The sequence below is a fragment of the Pelobates fuscus genome, chromosome 1, assembly GCF_036172605.1.
Source record: "Pelobates fuscus isolate aPelFus1 chromosome 1, aPelFus1.pri, whole genome shotgun sequence".
NCBI lineage: Eukaryota > Metazoa > Chordata > Amphibia > Anura > Pelobatidae > Pelobates > Pelobates fuscus.
This window is the reverse complement of record NC_086317.1, coordinates 232948782-232967909: the sequence shown is the minus strand read 5'-3', so window position 1 is coordinate 232967909 and position 19128 is coordinate 232948782. Positions and strand designations below refer to the sequence as shown.

Here is a 19128-nt window from a genome sequence, read left to right as displayed (position 1 = left end):
AATCAAAATCAATAATAGTTCCAATCATACCAATGCACTGTGATATCTCTAAACAGTAACAATTGAAAGTTTGTATCACCGTGGACCAGTCAGTTCATGGGTATGAAGATCTGTGTCTCTTTGCATAGATCTACTGCAATATATAACAAAGTTACCAAACAATGATGCATGGCTCTCCCTTGCAAAATGGGGGTCTAATGATTGGACAATATGAAGACCAAATATTTTATATATTCAAATATGCTTTGCTCTCTGCCACCTCATTCTGATGCAATCTGGGGAGTTGCAATGAGGATTGTCAAGGCATAAAAGATTTATATTAAAATAATTATGTTGCTTACTTTTATATCCATTTTAAAAACATATGCGTTGCTAATCACATGTCAGCTGCATTCCTACAATAAAATGTAAACTTCTAACTAAAATATTTCTTCAAAGTCTGGCATAGAAGTCTGCACCTGCACTGTATCACCTTGAACTGCTAAATTAAAAACTCCTGCATATACAGTTTGGCAGGTACCATGAAAGTCTAAAACAACTATACTTCCTCTATTTATAAAGAAGAAAAAGAACAGGTTGTAAGTCTTGACCTACGATAGAGAAATGCTTAATATTCCAGGTTGGGAATACTCCAGATTTGACAGATTTTTTTCCTAAGGACATCGAAATTAGCATTTTTAAAAAAAAATTACACAAATGCCTAAGACACAGCATACAGTCATTGAGTCTATGAAGAATTGGCTGCAGTTCGTTCTGCTCTCCTTATTTTAATGTGAAAATAAAGTGATGTGACAGTAGGCTGTACATAGCACTTTAGGGGATTATACTACTTCCATATGTTATAGTTTACATTATTGAAAGTATTTCCAAATGGTTCTAGATCTAGCTTACAGCATATTTTCTGACAGCTCCATTATTTCTTTACTGCTGCACCAAATTGTAATTATATGTTTAGGAGCCCCAAATTTACAAGTGCAACCGGCACTACGGAGGAGAAGCAATGAGCGATATCAGAAATGTACACAAACCTGAAAGTAATGCATGCTGCATTACGCAATGCAGTGCAGCTATAAAAGGGGCAGAAAACTCAGATATATCACTTGTATACTGTATACTTACTTGTCACAAAAAATTTCTTTGTAAATGTGCAGCTGTCAAATGCGGCTATTTTTTCCTGGAGAACCACAACAAGTACCCTGAAAAAAATAATATTAATATTAAGTTATTATTGACTGTACTATGTTAGATCATTCAAATAACAGTGTACTTTCTTATAAGTTAAAGATTAACTAAAGTCACCAAAACAACTTGAGTTTAATAAAGCAGTTTTGGTGTATAGATCATGCCCCTGCAATCTCACTACTCAATTCTTTGCCATTTAGGTGTTAAATCAATTTGTTTGTGCAGCCTTAGTCCCACCTCCCTGCATGTGACTTACACAGCCTTCCTAAACAGTTCTTGTAAAGCGTAATCTAATGTTTAAACTTCCTTTATCGCAAATTATGTTTAATTTAGAATCGCATATCTCCTGCGCTGTTAATAGCTTGAAGATGGAATTGCCTATCTCTTCTGCAGTATATATCAAGGATATAAATTTACAATATACACATGTATATCCTTGATACATACTGTAGAAGAGATACGCAATTCCATCTATAAGATTTGCTTTGTTGGATGGGACTATGGTGATTTATTTTGTTTTTGTGCTGTTTGTCCATATCCAGCTTCCATATGGCTTTCCAGGCAAGTGAACATCATCAGGTATACATACATGTGCACGCGCTGGGATTGCCAAACCGGAAGAAGGCATCATATGCAACCATTATGGGCACAGCCGAACACATCACGGTAGTTTAAGCTGGAATGCACACCGATTACAGGTGGATCGCATTTCTTATTAAGACGGCTCTATTTATAAAGATTTTCCTGCAATCACGGCAAACATCTCTGAGGAAGTCCTGGTTTAAGGACAAAATGCATTGAATGACTATATTGCTGGGCTTTTATTTTTCACATATTTTAATTTTTTTATTTTATTTATATCTGTGCCGGTTTTGGGTTGTCCTTTTCTGCTCTAAGGATTTGGGTCCTACTAGATTAATATTGTTGGTAAAGATATGCCTGTTTTTACTTCTCTTTTGTAAGTGCAATACAATAAATATTTAATTGTTTTAATTTTACTTCACTATTTTTGCTATTTCTTCTTTTGTACTATACTAAATAGCCTGTCATTCAGAAGAAGTCTACCTCCAGTACCCTTGGAAGGGCGATGAGCCTAAAAATGTGTTTATGAATGTGCTACTTTATACTCACTGGTGTGTTTTTTCTAATACCGGATAACGATATGTGATGTTCATATTTTTTCTAGATATCATATTTCAGTGGAATATTCTACCAATATTTTTTCAGGGTGTTATAATTTTATTTATACGTATTTTGTGTTTCCGACATTTTTTAGTTCTTGTATTTGGGTGTTTTTGCATGGTACACCTGAGATATCACTTTTCACATATTTATCTATTCACTCACATATTATTGTTTATATTTTATTTATACTGTCTAATCTCTTTCATAAACCAATCCCAGAACTAAAATGCCAAACAGATCCTTAAGACAGAAACTCTAGACTCAACATGCACATTGAGCAAGGAAACTACATTTGTACTGCCTATTATTTTTAGGGGAACCCTACAACATTTCTAAACATGCAGTATGCCAAAAAATAAATTTAAAAAATCTCAAAGGAGTAATCCAAAAAATATCTCCAAAAACTTGAACAACAAAAAAAAGTCAAATTTTTATTTTTGGTTTTAGGTGAGATAATTGTTTGTCACATTGCCAGCTGCAAGAGAAAACAGAGATGTATTAATGTACCTGCAAAGCTCTTCCCTAAGCCACAGTGGAAATGTGGGCAATAAAATGTGAGATTTAAACAATCTAATGTGCGCGGCAGTGTGCAGTAACAAGGCACGTATCACTTCTGGGAATGTTTTAGCAAAACCAAAAGCCACAATTCAAAATTCAAATGTTGCTAAGCATTTCACACATACACTAGATAGGTATGAAATAGATAATCCTGGAAAATTGTCAAAGTCAGCTATGTTTACAGTTTTGCCTAAAATGCACATTTACTTTAAATTCACTTTGAATTCCTGGTAATTCACACATTAGCAGAATTTTTTTTTTTTTTTTAAATAATATTTCTAAGGATACAAAAAAACCCCCATGATTTGGAATTGCTAATTACTCCAAAATACATTGCAGCAAAACGTTTAAAGGAAACATACATGACTCTTTTGTAGGAGGGACCTTTGCGGTGTAAAGTGACCTATTAGGCACTATGAAGAAAAATAGCCATCTAAACAACTTCCCTTTCTTTTTTTTCTGCTAATTTATGTCTCCAGCCAGTATTATACAGTCATGGCCAACATTTTATTTTGCCAAATGTCTTAGTTTGCCATCTTCCGGCCCTGTGATTGGCTTTACACCCAATACCATTTTACAAAAATATTTAGAAGGGGTAAAAAGCATTACAAAGTGAAGTAAAGGCAACGTGAAAGGTAGAAAAATAGCACATTGATCTAAAACTTAGCACAGGTCAAATGTATAAAAAAAATGTAGATTATATTTAGCTCCATCCAATAATGTCTTATTCCCAGCATTTCCAAGACAAAATAAGCTTTTACGTATGTATCATGTTTACATTTCCTGTACATGACAATAGAACAATACGGAGATTGTAAAACATCAGTATAATATGATTAATTATTTTAGATTTGTTATGTGATGGCCTGGCCATGTTTGAAAGAAAATGCCATATAGGTCCTCAATGCTTTTATTTTTTTTTTAGGGTGACTCATCAAGACATGCTAAATTGATTATTCCAGTTTTGACTGCAATAATATAAAGTCTTATGAATCAGTCTTCTGGTTGCTATTTCCTTTATGTCCTCCTACGCATACAAACCCTGTGCATTTCTCAGAGTAAGAATTACTACAGACCATATACAGTGTACATGCAAATTTCATTTTAAGTGGTTGAAAAAGAGTATGGGTTTATTAACTACTAGACAGTTAACTGAGATCAGTTGAAGACTCCTCTGGTGGGGAGTAATAAAGTTCACATATTCGCCCTCTGAGTGCCTGGTCCTTTTGTATGTTGCTATAACTGGAGATGCTGCACCAAACCACGTGGCACCGTGTGAGCGTTTATGAAGCATGAATTATTTGCCTTTAATAGTTGCAGAATTTAGATCCAAATAACCGCATTGGACATTTCCCCCTCATTACCTACATTTTGGAAGCAAGCATCAAACCAATCATTTAAGAATGCAAAAAGTTAACCCCTCTTACTGATCACATTTTAATGCATATCTATCAGCACTAAGGTTGAATGGTAACCAGGGCCAGTTCAAGGCCTTTTGCAGCCCCAGGCGATAAAAAATTTGCCGCCCCATTCGTTCCACCCACTCATGCAGACTTACATACACTGACCTATACACATACATGATGACCCATACAGACACACATACAGAAGCTCACACTGACCCCCCTCCACACACATACTGACCCATAAAGACTCGCTGACCTATACATACAGAGACCCATACACACAAACAGGCCCATACATACACACACACTGACCGATACACAATCACTGACCCATACACACATACACACACACACACACACACACCCATACACACAGTCCCATATATACACACACAGACCGACATACACAAACATACTGACACACATTCTATGAAACACACTGTGCATTCTCTCTTACCTTCATTGCACTTTGCTCTTCATTCCAGTCTTCTTTACTGCGCCCGGCGGCCGACACTTTTTTCCCAAGCCCCATTTCCTGTTATTCTTCCGCCCCCTTGTCCCTACGTACAGGGCAAGGGGTCGGAGCGAGTGAATGACGCGCCTTGACTGGGAGAGTTCCATACATTCACACACAGGCACATACACACACACACACACAGCCCCATACATACACACAATCCCATACATACACACAAAGACCCAAGCAGACTGACAAGTGCAAGGGTCGAGAATGATGTGCCCTTGCGCTGCCGCGGTGCTTGACTGCGAGAGAGGTCCTGACTTCGCAGGCTGTGGTGAATGCCAGACCGATGTTCTACCGGGCGCTAGTCTACAAGTAAGTGTTTCCTGGTGCCCGGTAACGCGGCCAGCGGCCCGCTATATAATCAATCCCACTTGATAGGGTGTGGCCAGACAAGCAGTAAAGCCACTGCTGGCGCCCCCCTTAAGCAGGCGCCCTAGGCGGCCGCCTACTTAGCCTATAGGACGCACCGGCCCTGATGGTAACATTTCATCAAAGGGGACCTAATGGCTTAACAAGACAAGGAGCAAAGGCAGCAAGAGTAATTAAGTGTTTGTTCTTTTTATTACCGAAGATTGCCCTGCTCAATGCTTATTAGATGTAGAGAGCATGTATGGTTGAATGTATAAAACTGGAAAGGGATCACTTATGGGTAAGATGATCAGGAGCTTAAGACCCTTGACCTAGTAAATGGAGACTTTAATTTGGATTTTTTTCTGGAAAGAGATATTCTTCGTGAAGATCTTGGCTCTTTTTTTTTTTTTAATTAAAGGAACACTGTAGGGTCAGGAACACAAAGCATGTATTCCTGACCCTATAGTGTTAAAACCACCATCTAGCCCCCCCTGCCTCCCTAAATACAGTAACTGGCTGCCTCTGCCCCTGATCTGCCTGCTTACAGCTGGCATCATCAGATGTGATTCTGTGAGCCGATCACAATGCTTCCCCATAGGATTGGCTGAGACTGTCAAGGAGGCAGATCAAGCATTGAGCCAGGACAAGTCAAGCACAGTCCTGGCCAATCAGCATCTCCTCATAGAGATGAATTGAATCAATGCATCTCAATGAGGAAAGTTCAGTGTCTGCATGCAGAGGGTGGAGACACTAAATGGCAGTGCTGATCACTATGCAGCACTGCCCCAGGGAGCACCTCTAGCAACCATCTAAAGAGTGGTCCGTGAAGTAATCTCTAGGCTGTAATGTAAACACTGCACTTTCTCTGAAAATACAGTGTTTACAGCAAAAAGCCCGAAGGGAATGATTCTATTTACCAGAACAAATACAATAAGCTGTAGTTGTGCTGGTGACTATAGTGTCCCTTTAAAGTTATTTATTTGTTTTTAGATGCAAATGTTTTTATTTGTTTAAATTGAATGTGTACAGAATTTTATGTCAAGACACGGAGGCTCATATTGCTTAACCCTTTCTTTACTGTTCACCAATAGCAGCAAAGAATACAACAGTAAGAAAAAACTGGTAACCATAGTGATAGGCCACACCCATACCAAGTCCCAGTATAATTGTCAGCACCAGGGCCGGCCTTAGGGGTGTGCGAGCTGTGCGGCCGCACAGGGCGCCATGGTGCAGGGGGCGCCCTGCGGCCGCATAGCTCACACGGCATGTCTGTTAGCCGCAATGCTAACAAGGCATTTGCCTTGGGCGGCATTTTCCAGGGGGCGGCAAAAAAAGCCGCCCCCAAATGCCCAAGGCAAATGTCTTGTTAGCCTTGCGGCTAACAGACATGCCGGGCTGCTGGGCGGTCGGGCGGCGCTGGCGGGCGGCTGGCGAGGGAGCACTTCCTCTGAGCTGTATGATCAGCTCCCTCGCGCGCCGCAGAGTGAGGCTGGGAGCCGGAATATGACGTCATATTCCGGCTCCCAGCCTCACTCTGTGGCGCGCGAGGGAGCTGAGCAAACAACTCAGAGGAAGTGCTCCCTCGCCAGCCGCCCGCCCAGCCCAGCAGCCACTGGACCACCAGGGAGGAAGAGACCTCCCCCCCCCAGCATTCCCAAAGGTAAGGAGGCTGGGGGGGGGGGTGTCTAATTAAATTTTAAAAAATGTGTTAATGTGGGTGAGTGTGTGTGTCTGTTAGTGTGTGTGTGTGTATGTTAGTGTGTGTGTGTGTATGTTAGTGTGTCTGTGTCTGTTAGTGTGTGTCTGTGTGTGTGTGTGTGTATGTTAGTGTGTGTCTGTCTGTTAGTGAGTGTGTGTCTGTCTGCCTGAGTGTGTGTGAATGTTTGCCTTTGTGTGTGTGTGAGAATGTTTGCCTATGTGTGTGTGTGTGTGTGTGTGTGACTGTCTGCGCGTGTGTGTGTGTGTGACTGTCTGCGCGTGTGTGTGTGTGTGTGTGACTGTCTGCGCGCGTGTGTGTGTGACTGTCTGCGCGTGTGTGTGTGTGACTGTCTGCGCGTGTGTGTGTGTGACTGTCTGCGCGTGTGTGTGTGTGACTGTCTGCGCGTGTGTGTGTGTGACTGTCTGCGCGCGTGTGTGTGTGACTGTCTGCGCGTGTGTGTGTGTGACTGTCTGCGCGTGTGTGTGTGTGACTGTCTGCGTGTGTGTGTGTGACTGTCTGCGTGTGTGTGTGTGACTGTCTGCGTGTGTGTGTGTGACTGTCTGCGTGTGTGTGTGTGACTGTCTGCGCGTGTGTGTGTGACTGTCTGCGTGTGTGTGTGTGTGTGTGACTGTCTGTCTGTGTGTGTGTGTGTGTGTCTGTCTGTGTGTGACTGTGTGTGTGTAGCTGTCTGACAGTGTGTGTTTGACTGTTTGTCTGTGTGTGTTTGACTGTTTGTCTGTGTGTGTGGCTGTTTGCCTCTGTGTGTTTGGCTGTCTGCCTGTGTGTGGCTGTGTGTGTGGCTGTCTGCCTGTGTGTGTGTGTGGCTGTCTGCCTGTGTGTGTGTGTGTTTGTGTGTGTGTGTTTGTGTGTGACTGCCTATGTGTGACTGTCTGGGCAGACTAGATGGGCCGAATGGTTCTTATCTGCCGTCACATTCTATGTCTGTGTGTGTGTGTGTTTGTGTGTGGCTGTCTGTGTATGACTGCCTGAGTGTGTGTGTGTATGGCTGTCTGCCTGCCTGTGTGTGTGTGTGTGACAGGGTGTGTGGGAAGGGGTAAGGAGTGGGGGAGGGGGGGGCGCTGTGAAGATTTTTTGCACAGGGCGCCCAAATGCCTAAGGCCGGCCCTGGTCAGCACATCCCCAAACATTTCCTCTTTCTTTGCTGCTCCGACCATAGATAAGTACATGACAAATTTTCTCTCATACATACTACTATTCTCTTATTGATTTCTGGTTGTTTATTTATTTTTATTTGAACTTCTACTACTCATTTTGTTGATAATTCCTGTCTACTTTCATTTATCCAGTTATTAAGGATTTTTTCTGTGTTTTATTACATGCTTGTTTTATACTATATATTATGTTGGTTACCTTTGAGCCCAGGGTTCCAGACCTTCCCTATGCTTTATTCTGTGTGTTATCCATGCTCACTTGCCTCCTTTGATTACTAATTTATCTCATTATAGCTTTCCTTACTACCCTTTGTCACGCAAGAGAGCCTTTCCGCGCCAGGCAGAACGGGCGCGGCAGTGGAAATGTGCTAGAGCACAAAAAGATATCGGGTCTAGTGAGGAGGCCGACGCGGAGTCTGTGGAGGACTCTGATGATGAATTTTGTGGGCAGAAATCAGGCCCTTTTGGCCCTGCTCACTCCGCGGTGGTTGCGAGTGGCCCTAGGAGCGACTCCCCCGCTACTGCGGGCTCCACCCTCATGGATCCATCCGGGGAGCCCATGTTTGACCCGGATGCTCTCCATCATCCGAGGTCAGCGGAATGGTTCCCGGCGGACCATGTGGCACGATACATTGAAAACTGGGTACGACGCCCCCTCAGTAAGGCGGCGCGTAATAAACTTAGGGCAGAATGCCCAAGACCATTGGTGCCTAGCAAAGTCTGTGAGACCCCTGTAGTGGACCCTAAGATGACCCAATTCCTCTCTAAAATGGGTTGGAATCCCCGCAAGGGTCTAGATTCCGCACTAAAATAGTGCCAAGATAAACATCTTGACATATTTGGCCCTTTGGCCAAACTGTTTGATCTGGCTGAAATCGCCAGAGCCGAGAACTGGCAGGTTGACCCGGAGGAACTCTGTGGTTGGGTGCAGAGGGCTATCTGCATTGCGAGCAGTGTAAACGCCTCCCTGTCCATTGAAAGGCGTAAAGCCATTCTGTTCAAAATTGAACCCAAACTAGCCAACCTCGCCCTCACAGAGGCAGGCAAGGATGCCCAGGGCCTCTTATTTGGAGACTCTTTTATTAAGGACCTGGGGCGCTTCGTGGGTGCATTCACGGCCCTAGATAAAGCCCAATCCTCCATGGAGAGGGTGTTTCAGGGGCGGGTCTCTACCAGGGCCTGCAGATTCAGGGGTCGTCTGTCCGGCCGCTCCAATTACCATGACCGTGGATCAAAACGAGGCTCCTACACTCAGAGAACACCCTACCAGGAGACGAGACAGCAGTCTCCTTTCTTCCCCTCTCGTGGAAGGCCATGGCGCTCCAGAGGCTTCAGAGGGAACCCCGGTTCCAGACGCCCTTACAGTAAGCTTACATCTACCTCATGTTTCTTCCAATATGTGTGTAGGGTGCAGACTCCGTCATTTTTTCCCCACTTGGTCAACCATCATCTCAGATGTCTGGGTTCTGACCACAGTTCGGGGGTTTCACATCGAACTAGTCGACAATCCATGTCACGTACCCCCGCCTTGCCCTATTTTGCTTTCTACTACCGACCGCGCCTTGATAGACGCAGAACTAACAGCCCTCCATGCAAAAGGGGCGATAGAGCTGGCCCCGGTGTCCTCCACAGGGGTGATCAGCAATATTTTCCTAGTGGAAAAGAAAGGCGGACAAATGCGCCCTGTTATCAACCTCTGTGCCCTAAACACCATGGTGCGCTATCAGCACTTCAAAATGGGCAACAACCTCCTGCGAGACTTACTCCTTCAGGGAGACTGGATAGCAAAATTGGACTTGAAGGATGCCTACCTGACGGTCCCAGTGGCCGAGTCTTCCAGGGACCTGTTACGTTTCCTCTGGATGGGAGACACCTTCACGTGCCTCCCCTTCGGACTGTCATCAGCCCCTTGGTGCTTCACGAAACTGATGCGCCCGGCCATGGCTTGGCTGCGCAGTCGGGGAGTCCGGCTAATTGTCTATTTGGACGACATCCTCATCATGGCACAGGATCGTTCAGTCCTTCCGAAGCATCTTCAATGGACAATGGACCTCCTCTCCCACCTGGGTCTCCTGCCTGTCTCCTTCACATCGCATGGAGTTCCTAGGCTTCACGGTGGATTCCGAAGCGGAGTCATTGAGCCTCCCTACCTCCAAGATACAGACAATCCGCAAGGAGCTGCGCCGCACTTTAACATGCACCCAGCTATCTCTACGCCACCTGGCACGAATCATTGGTCTTCTGGCAGCATCAATCCAAGCGGTGTTTCCAGCCCCGCTCCATTACCATGCCCTCCAGCGCCTGAAGATCGCACACCTTCGCGGGGGGCGTCCTATGCGGACATGATCTCCATGGAATCGGAGACTCGAGACAAATTGACCTGGTGGATCCACAACCTCTCGGCTTGGAATGGCAAGGCCATCTTCGGCTCCCAACCAGAGTTCACGGTGGACTCAGATGCCAGTCTTCACGGCTGGGGTGCCCATTGCAACGGGGTGACTACCGGGGGTCGCTGGTCAGCAGACGAATCCCACCTCCACATCAATGCTCTGGAACTCAATACCCAACTACCCCGGTTCTACACCTAGCGCCCGGACCCTACCGCGGAGGCAGTGGACGCCTTCCTACAAGACTGGACTGGCTCTCTCCACTACGCCTTTCCCCGTTTGCCATGATACCTTGGGCCCTGCTCCAAGTTTGCCGCCAAATTGCCGACCTGATCCTACTAACCACATTCTGAGGGACCCAATCCTGGTTCCCACAACTCTTGGAACTGGCGGTAGACGTGCCCAGACTGCTGCCATCTCTACCGAACCTCCTCCTGGACCCATCGGGCCTCCAGCATACCCTCCTGGCGGATGGGTCATTAATACTGCTAGCGTGGAGGATTTCGGGACGCAACTCAACGCCTCCTGGCTAACGCATGGGCTCACGGGACTAGACAAGCATATGGGTACGGTTGGAGAGCTTGCACTGGCTGGTGCCTGGCTCGGAACTTGGATTCCGTTTCTGCACCTGTGACTGTGATCCTCCTATTCCTGACTTCGCTGTTCGAAGCTGGTCGGGCATATCGCACGATTAATTCATACAGATAGGCTCACCAAGGATTTGACGGCTACCCAGCAGGCCAACATCCATTAGTGTGCCGATTACTTAGGGGCTCGCGCCTGTCGCGCCCCTCCTAGACCTCGTTACTCATCTACATGGGACAGTTGTCGCTGTTCTCCTCCTGTCTGCCTAATGCAGAGCTCTCCTTGCGACAGCTGTCGGCCAAATTGGTCTCCCTGTTCTGTCTCATTTCATGCAAACGGGTATCGGATGTTCGTGCCCTGGACTATGATGCTAGATCTTTCACTCCGGACGGGGTGACGTTTAACATCTCCAGACGCACCAAGACCGCTATTCGATCGGTTTCTTATCCAAGCTTCCCTCGTACTCCAGCCCTATGTCCAGTGGCCTGCCTACGGGAATATGAACTTCGAACAAGCGCACATCGAGATACGTCGTCTCACCAGCTGTTTCTCTCATTTCGTCACCCCTTCTCCCCTGTGTCCAGTACTACATTGGCTCGCTGGGTGAAATGGGTGATGTCTCTGGCCGGTGTGGATACGTCCATCTTTGGTGCCCACTCAACCCGAGGGGCATCGGCCACGTCCATGGTGAATTCAGGTGCACGTCTGGAAGACCTGATGAGAATGGCCGACTGGTCCCGCGAATCCACTTTTCGCGAGTTTTACTTTCGACCTTTGCCGCACGTTTTTTTCTCCAGTTATTGATCAGCTTTAAACTTGCAATATGAGCCTCCGTGTCTTGACATAAAATTACATGATTTTGCTATTTCATGACGAAAAGTCATGATTTTATGAAAGACACGGAGGCGAGTATTGTCCCACCCTTCATTGTTATTTTACTGATTTACCCCACCCGGTTGTTTCTTCTCTCCTGCAGATTTCCAGGGTTGGTAGGTATTCATTATGCGCTCTGAGTTTTGTATAGTTTCAACCGTTTATTAACCTGTTCATGTTACGTGATTATTTGAAATGCCTATGATGAATTATGCCCACTATGTTGCTTCTGTCTAGTTATAAAATTATGTCCTGGCATACGCACTCTGGTTCAAGTACCGATTTAACCGTTCGGCTCCTGTCTTTTGTGTTTTCACAGGTTGATACCTTGTTGATCAAGGGTCTCCAGCACCTCTCTCTCAGCTTTACCATGTGGCCAGGAAGTTCGTGGACAATGCTGTGATGGGTCCCTCACTGTTGGAATCTTGTTTACTGATGAATCGGTCCCAGTTTCGTTATGGTTCCTGATCGGAGTCCGGCTGGATTTCGGATCGCCTGTTCTATTTGGTTTGGACTGTTTTATCGTTCCTGTTTGATTATTACTGTCTCGCATCTCCAAAGAAAGAGGAAATGTGTGGGGATGTTCTGACTATTATACTGGGACTTGGTATGGGTGTGGCCTATCACTATGGTTACCATTTTTTTCTTACTGTTGTATTCTTTGCTGCTATTGGTGGACAGTAAAGAAAGGGTTAAGCAATATGAGCCTCCGTGTCTTTCATAAAATCATGACTTCGTCATGAAATAGCAAAATCATGTAATTATCTTGCCATATGCTGTTTGCAGCAGCAGCAGCAAAGTGAAGCGAGGCTAGCACTTGCATAGTGGGTGTTTGGGGTGCAGAAACCCGCTACTCTGGCCTTACATTTGATATTCACTTTGGAGTCTCACTTTTTTAATTAACCCGGTGAGAGTCCACTTGATTTAATTGTTTGTAACTGCTTATCCTAATATTTTTGTTCTAGAGAGCACTATTTAGCAATCGGCAGAACCACACAGTAGCTTTTCCTGTGCATTCTGAAACAAGTCCCATGGTAAGCTACCCATTACTACCTGAATTAATTTTAACAGTAAAAACAAAAATAAATGCTCAATACTTAAAAAAATAAAAAATAAAAAAAATAAAAAATAAAAAAAATACAAAAATATTAAACTACGTTTCATCATCGACAGCAAAATCTCCCCTAGGTCACCTTATTCAAACGCTCTAAAGATTGAAGTAAAGCATAACGTGCATATTTTACTATTAAATTCATGTTAAAAAAAAAGTGACTTCCGGTTTATTACAGCTCTTTCTTTTCAATAACATAGTATTTTATTTAAAGTGTGTATTTAAAATTATAAAAAAAAAAATATTTTTTGCGTTGGACAAAGTACAGATTTAAATACTTGCATATAGAAATACCACTCTTTACAGGGAATAAATATATTTGAATGTGTTAAATTTCACTTTTTGATTGCATTTTACATAATCTTTGGATTTCCCAAGTTGATTCTTGCTTTGTGTGATGTTACTCATAACACTGCACTGAATGCAACCTCAACAGACAATTAGATTTTTTTTTTTAAATTAATGAAGTCTTGCAAAATAAAAATAAGATAACAAGGATACAGTTATACATAACCAGTAAACCTGCAAAAAAAAAAAAAAAAAAACAGTACAAAAATATCAGATGTCAGATGTCCTAAAAGTATATTTTAACCCCTTAGCGACCGAGGACGGTTCAGGACCGATCATCGGTCCACAATGCAAAAATGCCGATGACGGTCCTGAACCGTCCTAACGGTGCAATGTACTTACCCGATCGCCATCGTTCCCCCGGCGGCGATCGGCGTTGCTCCCGGTGTGGGGAGACTGCCTGCAGCCCAGACAGTCTCCTCATGGCGGATTAGGACCCCTGGGGCCATGTTGATCACATGGTCACAATAGGTGTCCATGTGTCTGCCTGCAGGGGGACTGTCTGTGCTGACAGGCAGTCTCCCTGCTAGTGTAAAATCATTAAAAAAAACTTAAGTTAAAGTTAATAAAAAAAATAAATTATTATATATGTGTATATATATATGTACATATTATTATAAAAATGCACTTAGCATGACATTATATATATGATAGACATATTGTATAGATATAATATATGTCTATATATCATATATATATATATATATAGATAGATAGATAGATAGATAGATAGATCGATAGATAGATAGATATATCCACTGTCTGTGCTGACAGGCAGTCTCCATGCTATTGTAAAGTCATTAAAAAAATTTAAGTTAAAGTTAATAAAAAAAAATATTATATATATATATATATATATATACACACAGATATATAATTTTTTTTAAATCATAAAAAAAATTAAGTTAAAGTTAATAAAAAAAAATATTATTATATATGTGTATATATATAAATATCCAAAAAATACCGGCACTCCAGGAATTCTCAGTAATACAAGTTTTCTTTAATTCAGTTCAGGACGTCAACGTTTCAGCTCCTCATGGAGCTTTCATCAGGACCTTCATTCATTGGTCCTGATGAAAGCTCCATGAGGAGCTGAAACGTTGACGTCCTGAACTGAATTAAAGAAAACTTGTATTACTGAGAATTCCTGGAGTGCCGGTATTTTTTGGATATTTATAATTTTTGCTACCAGAGCACCAGGTACCATTGCTTTGTTTTGTTGGAGTGCAAGAATATTCTCTCGTTTGTGTATATATATATATATATATATATATATATATATATACACACACACATATATAATAATTATTTTTTTTATTAACTTTAACTTAATTTTTTTTAATGATTTTACAATAGCAGGGAGACTGCCTGTCAGCACAGACAGTGCATATATATATATATATATATATATGATATATAGACATATATTATATCTATATAATATGTCTATATATCATATATATAATGTCATGCTAAGTGCATTTTTATAATAATATGTACATATATTAATATAAAAATACACTTATAATTAAATTACACACGTATATATATATATATAATAACTATATATATTGTATATATATATATATATATATTATTATAAAATACAAATAAGTACATTATTTTATATTTATAATATTTATTCAGAGAAAAGTTTTGAAAAATACATAAAATCACATTTGTTTATAACAAATAGACTTCATCAAAGATCACATATCATGCTTATACCATAAAATAAAAACATCCCATGCTAATATAGATATGCACTATAGTTGATGATATCTATCAAGACATTCATAGTATTTAGATTATGTGAATACATTAAAAGTAGACATACAGACAAACAATAGGAAAAAAAAAAGAAGAAAAACCATTTATTGCTACTAAGTTATAAGTTCAAGATTACAAATTAAATTCTCTCCCCCTCCTCCCCCTCTCACCCCACCCCGGCCAATGCAGGGGAAAAGGACAGTGCGTAAATATATTTAAATCTCATTCAAATATTTGGAAGTCCAGAGGGACCAGATTTTCTCATTTTTCCTATGTTGTAGGTTAAAGACATGGCTCATCTCCATTTTACCTGGAATTCGATTTGAGACATAATTTCTTTCCAATCGGGGGGTACAGGGGATTTCCAGCATCTAGCGATGTTGATTTTAATTGCGAAAAAAATATGAGTCAATAACCTATTTAACTTGTTATTTTGTATAGGGAAACCTATATTAAACAAGAACATTTGTGGGCTAATTTCCTTAATACCTGGATATAGAGAACTTACTAGTTCAAACATTTGAGTTTTTATATCGTCTAATTTAGGACATGCCCACCATATATGGTATATTGTGCCATTTTCCAGACCACATCTCCAGCAAATTTTACCAATATCGATTTCCCACTTTTTAAAAGGAGGGATTTGAAAGTCCTGATCCATTAGGTCAAACAGTTTAGAAAATCTGGCGATACTACCTTTTTTTTGACTATTAACAATTTGGAAGGTTATATAATGTTCTTTACAAATTGATTTAGACATTAGGGAGTTCTTTAGTCTTAGATATTTGAATATATCTCTTATTGGTATATTGTATTTCAGTTGTAATTGATTAAATATAGTCAGCTTGTTTCCTTCACATAACTCAGAGATCTTATTTATCCCCAATTGAAGCCAAGGTTTAATGTCTAGATCTATCAATATATAACATAGGGCCTCCATTGGAGTATCCTAAAATATTATATCCCTCAAGTTAAGTTTTTTCATAAGTATTTTAGAAGTTATAAACATGTCATTTAGAATATTATTGGAGAAAAAATTATTCTCCAATACGACCAGGTCTAATAGGCCTAACCACACCAAAATAGGTAGTTTATATTTAGGACTACTTTCTTGTTCTATACTAAACCATGGTGAAATATCTTGATCCATATTCATCCACATTAATAACTGGGATGCTGTACATGCTTCATAGATCTTATGTACATCCGGAAATGCTATGCCTCCTTTCGAGTAGCTTCTACGTAATATTTCAAAAGCAATCCTAGGAGGTTTACTGGCCCAAATGAAATTAGAAAAAAGATTTTGAAACCGGTTAAGCATTTCTGTCTTAATTCTAAATGGAATTGCCCTAAAAAGGTATAAGAGTTTCGGTATCAGAAATGCTTTAACCATGTTTATTCTACCAATCCAAGATGGTTCTATTCGTTTCCACTTGGTTATTTGGTGTTGTAGATTGCCAAATAGGTTTTCATAGTTCATTTGTATTGTACTGGGGATGTCAAGAGAAATTTTTATCCCCAGGTAATCAATCTCTTCTTTAGCCCAGGCTATATGGAATTGCTTGGTTATTAATTCTCTGTCGGCATCACTTAATTTATAAGGTAGAATTTGAGTTTTTTTTATGTTAATTTTATAGTTAGAAAAGAAGCTATATATAGCTATATCACTTAGTAAGTGTGTAATTGACACCTGCGGGTTAACTAAGGTGAGAATGATATCGTCCGCAAACAGAGTTATCTTAACTTCACTTTCTCGCATTACTATTCCTTTTATATTAATGTTTTGCCTAATTAGTGCAGCTAGTGGTTCCAATGACAAAATGTATAGTAGTGGGGCCAGAGGACAACCTTGCCTAGTACCATTATTAATTTCAAAGGTATCTGAATCAAAGAAGGATTACTGATTTTTGCTGAAGTGTTCTTATATAATGTCATAGTCTTACTCCTAAATTGGCCCTCGATGCCAAACCGGCCCAGGACAGAGTCAAGGAATCTCCAATTGACTCTGTCGAAGGCCTTTTCGGCATCGAGGGCCATCACAACAGAACCCATTCGGCCTTCATTAATTTTATATATCAAATTGAAAATCCTGCGGGTGTTATCAGTAGTGCTTCTACCCTTTACAAAACCTGACTGATCCACTCCAATTATATCGCTAATAGTATCTTTAAGACGTTTAGACAATATACTAGAGAATATTTTTATATCCGTATTGATCAATGAGATCGGTCTATAATTAGTGATTATAGTGGGATCTTTGTCAAATAAATTTTATTCTAACTGTATTTTGATATTAAAATATATATATATTTATATCAAAATACACTTAGAATTAAATTGTATATATATCTATGTATATATAAATAAATAAAAATAATACGAAATTTACATATATCCATATACAAAATTACATAAATAATTATATAAATATACACGTAGACTTCAAATATATAAATATGCATATATATTTAAATTCTACGTGCATAGTTATGAAATATTTTTACATAATTAAGTAATTTTATTAATTGCAATTTGAGGGACCTGCCTGCCAACCCAGGCCGAAATTCCAGAGAATTTAATTTGCTAGCACTGTATTTTACCCTGTAACTTTCTATGACACCCTAAAACCTGTACATGGGGGGTACCGTTTTACTCGGGAGACTTCGCTGAACACAAATATTAGTGATTCAAAACAGTAAAACCTATCACAGCGATGATATTGTCAGTGAAAGTGACTTTTTTCCGCATTTTTCACACACAAACAGCACTTTTACTGATGATATAATTGTTGTGATATGTTTTCCTGTTTTGAAACACTAATATTTGTGTTCAAGAAAGTCTCCCGAGTATAACAGTGCCCTCCCCCATGTACAGATTTTATAGCGTTTTTGAAAGTTACAGGGTCAAATATATGGGTCAAATATTTTTACATTGAAAATGGCCAGGTTGGTTACGTTGCCTTTGAGAGCGTATGGTAGCCCAAGAATGAGAATTACCCCCATGATGGCATACCATTTGCAAAAGAAAACTACCCAAGGTATTGCAAATAGGGTATATGTCCAGTCTTTTTTAGTAGCCACTTAGTCACAAACACTGGCCAAAATTAGCGTTCAATTTAGTTTTTTACTTTTTTCACACAGAAAACAAATATGAACGCTAAACTTTGGCCAGTGTGTGCGACTAGGTGGCTACTAAAAAAGACTGGACATACCCTATATTGAATACCCTGGGTTGTCTACTTTAAAAAAAATATGTACATGTGGGGTGTTGTTCAGAGACTTTTGACAGATAATAGTGTTACAATGTCACTATTGATACATTTGAAAACATTTATGTTTTGAAACCGCAATATCCTACTTGTACCTATAACCCTATAACTTGCAAAAAAAAGCAAAAAAGCATGTAAACACTGGGTATTTCAAAACTCAGGACACAATTTTGAATCTATTTATCAGTTTTTTTTTTCATTCGCTTTTGTAGATGAGTAAAATATTTTACAAGTAAAAGTAAAAAAAAATGTATTTTTGAAAATTTTTCATCATATGTTTGTTTTTTTAAATTAAATTACATGAGATTATATAAATAATGGTATGTAAAGAAAGCCTTTTTTGTCCTGAAAGAAACAATATATAATTTGTATAGGAACAGTAAATGAGAGAGCAGAAAATTACAGCTAAACACAAACACCACAAAAGTGTAAAAAGAGGCCTGGTCGCAAATGTACAACATCGCAAAAACAGTCCAGTCCTTAAGGGGTTAAAATGTATTAACTAAATGCAACCCCTTCAAGCAAGATACCCATACTTAAAAGTGACAAGTTTATTTTAAAATTGTGAAATATACAAAAAAATACTATGACATGTTCGCTATTTAAAGAGTGGAGTGAGATATGTAATACATATTTATCAATTTGCGGAGTGTTCTTACAAATAAAACTAGACACTCTTGGCCCTATGAGTGCGATGCACAGAACGG

General features: G+C 40.5%; 1 protein-coding gene across 4 annotated transcripts in view; it reads right to left on the bottom strand.

Moving 5' to 3' along the window:
• Window positions 1–19128, bottom strand: part of BCAS3 (BCAS3 microtubule associated cell migration factor) — a 1245307-nt gene that overhangs the window by 1009930 nt on the left and 216249 nt on the right. For all 4 annotated transcript variants that reach the window (XM_063455132.1, XM_063455142.1, XM_063455152.1 and 1 more), the window contains exon 9: window positions 1120–1196. In XM_063455132.1, the coding sequence (XP_063311202.1) occupies window positions 1120–1196 (77 nt within the window). The remainder of the gene's footprint in view (window positions 1–1119; window positions 1197–19128) is intronic.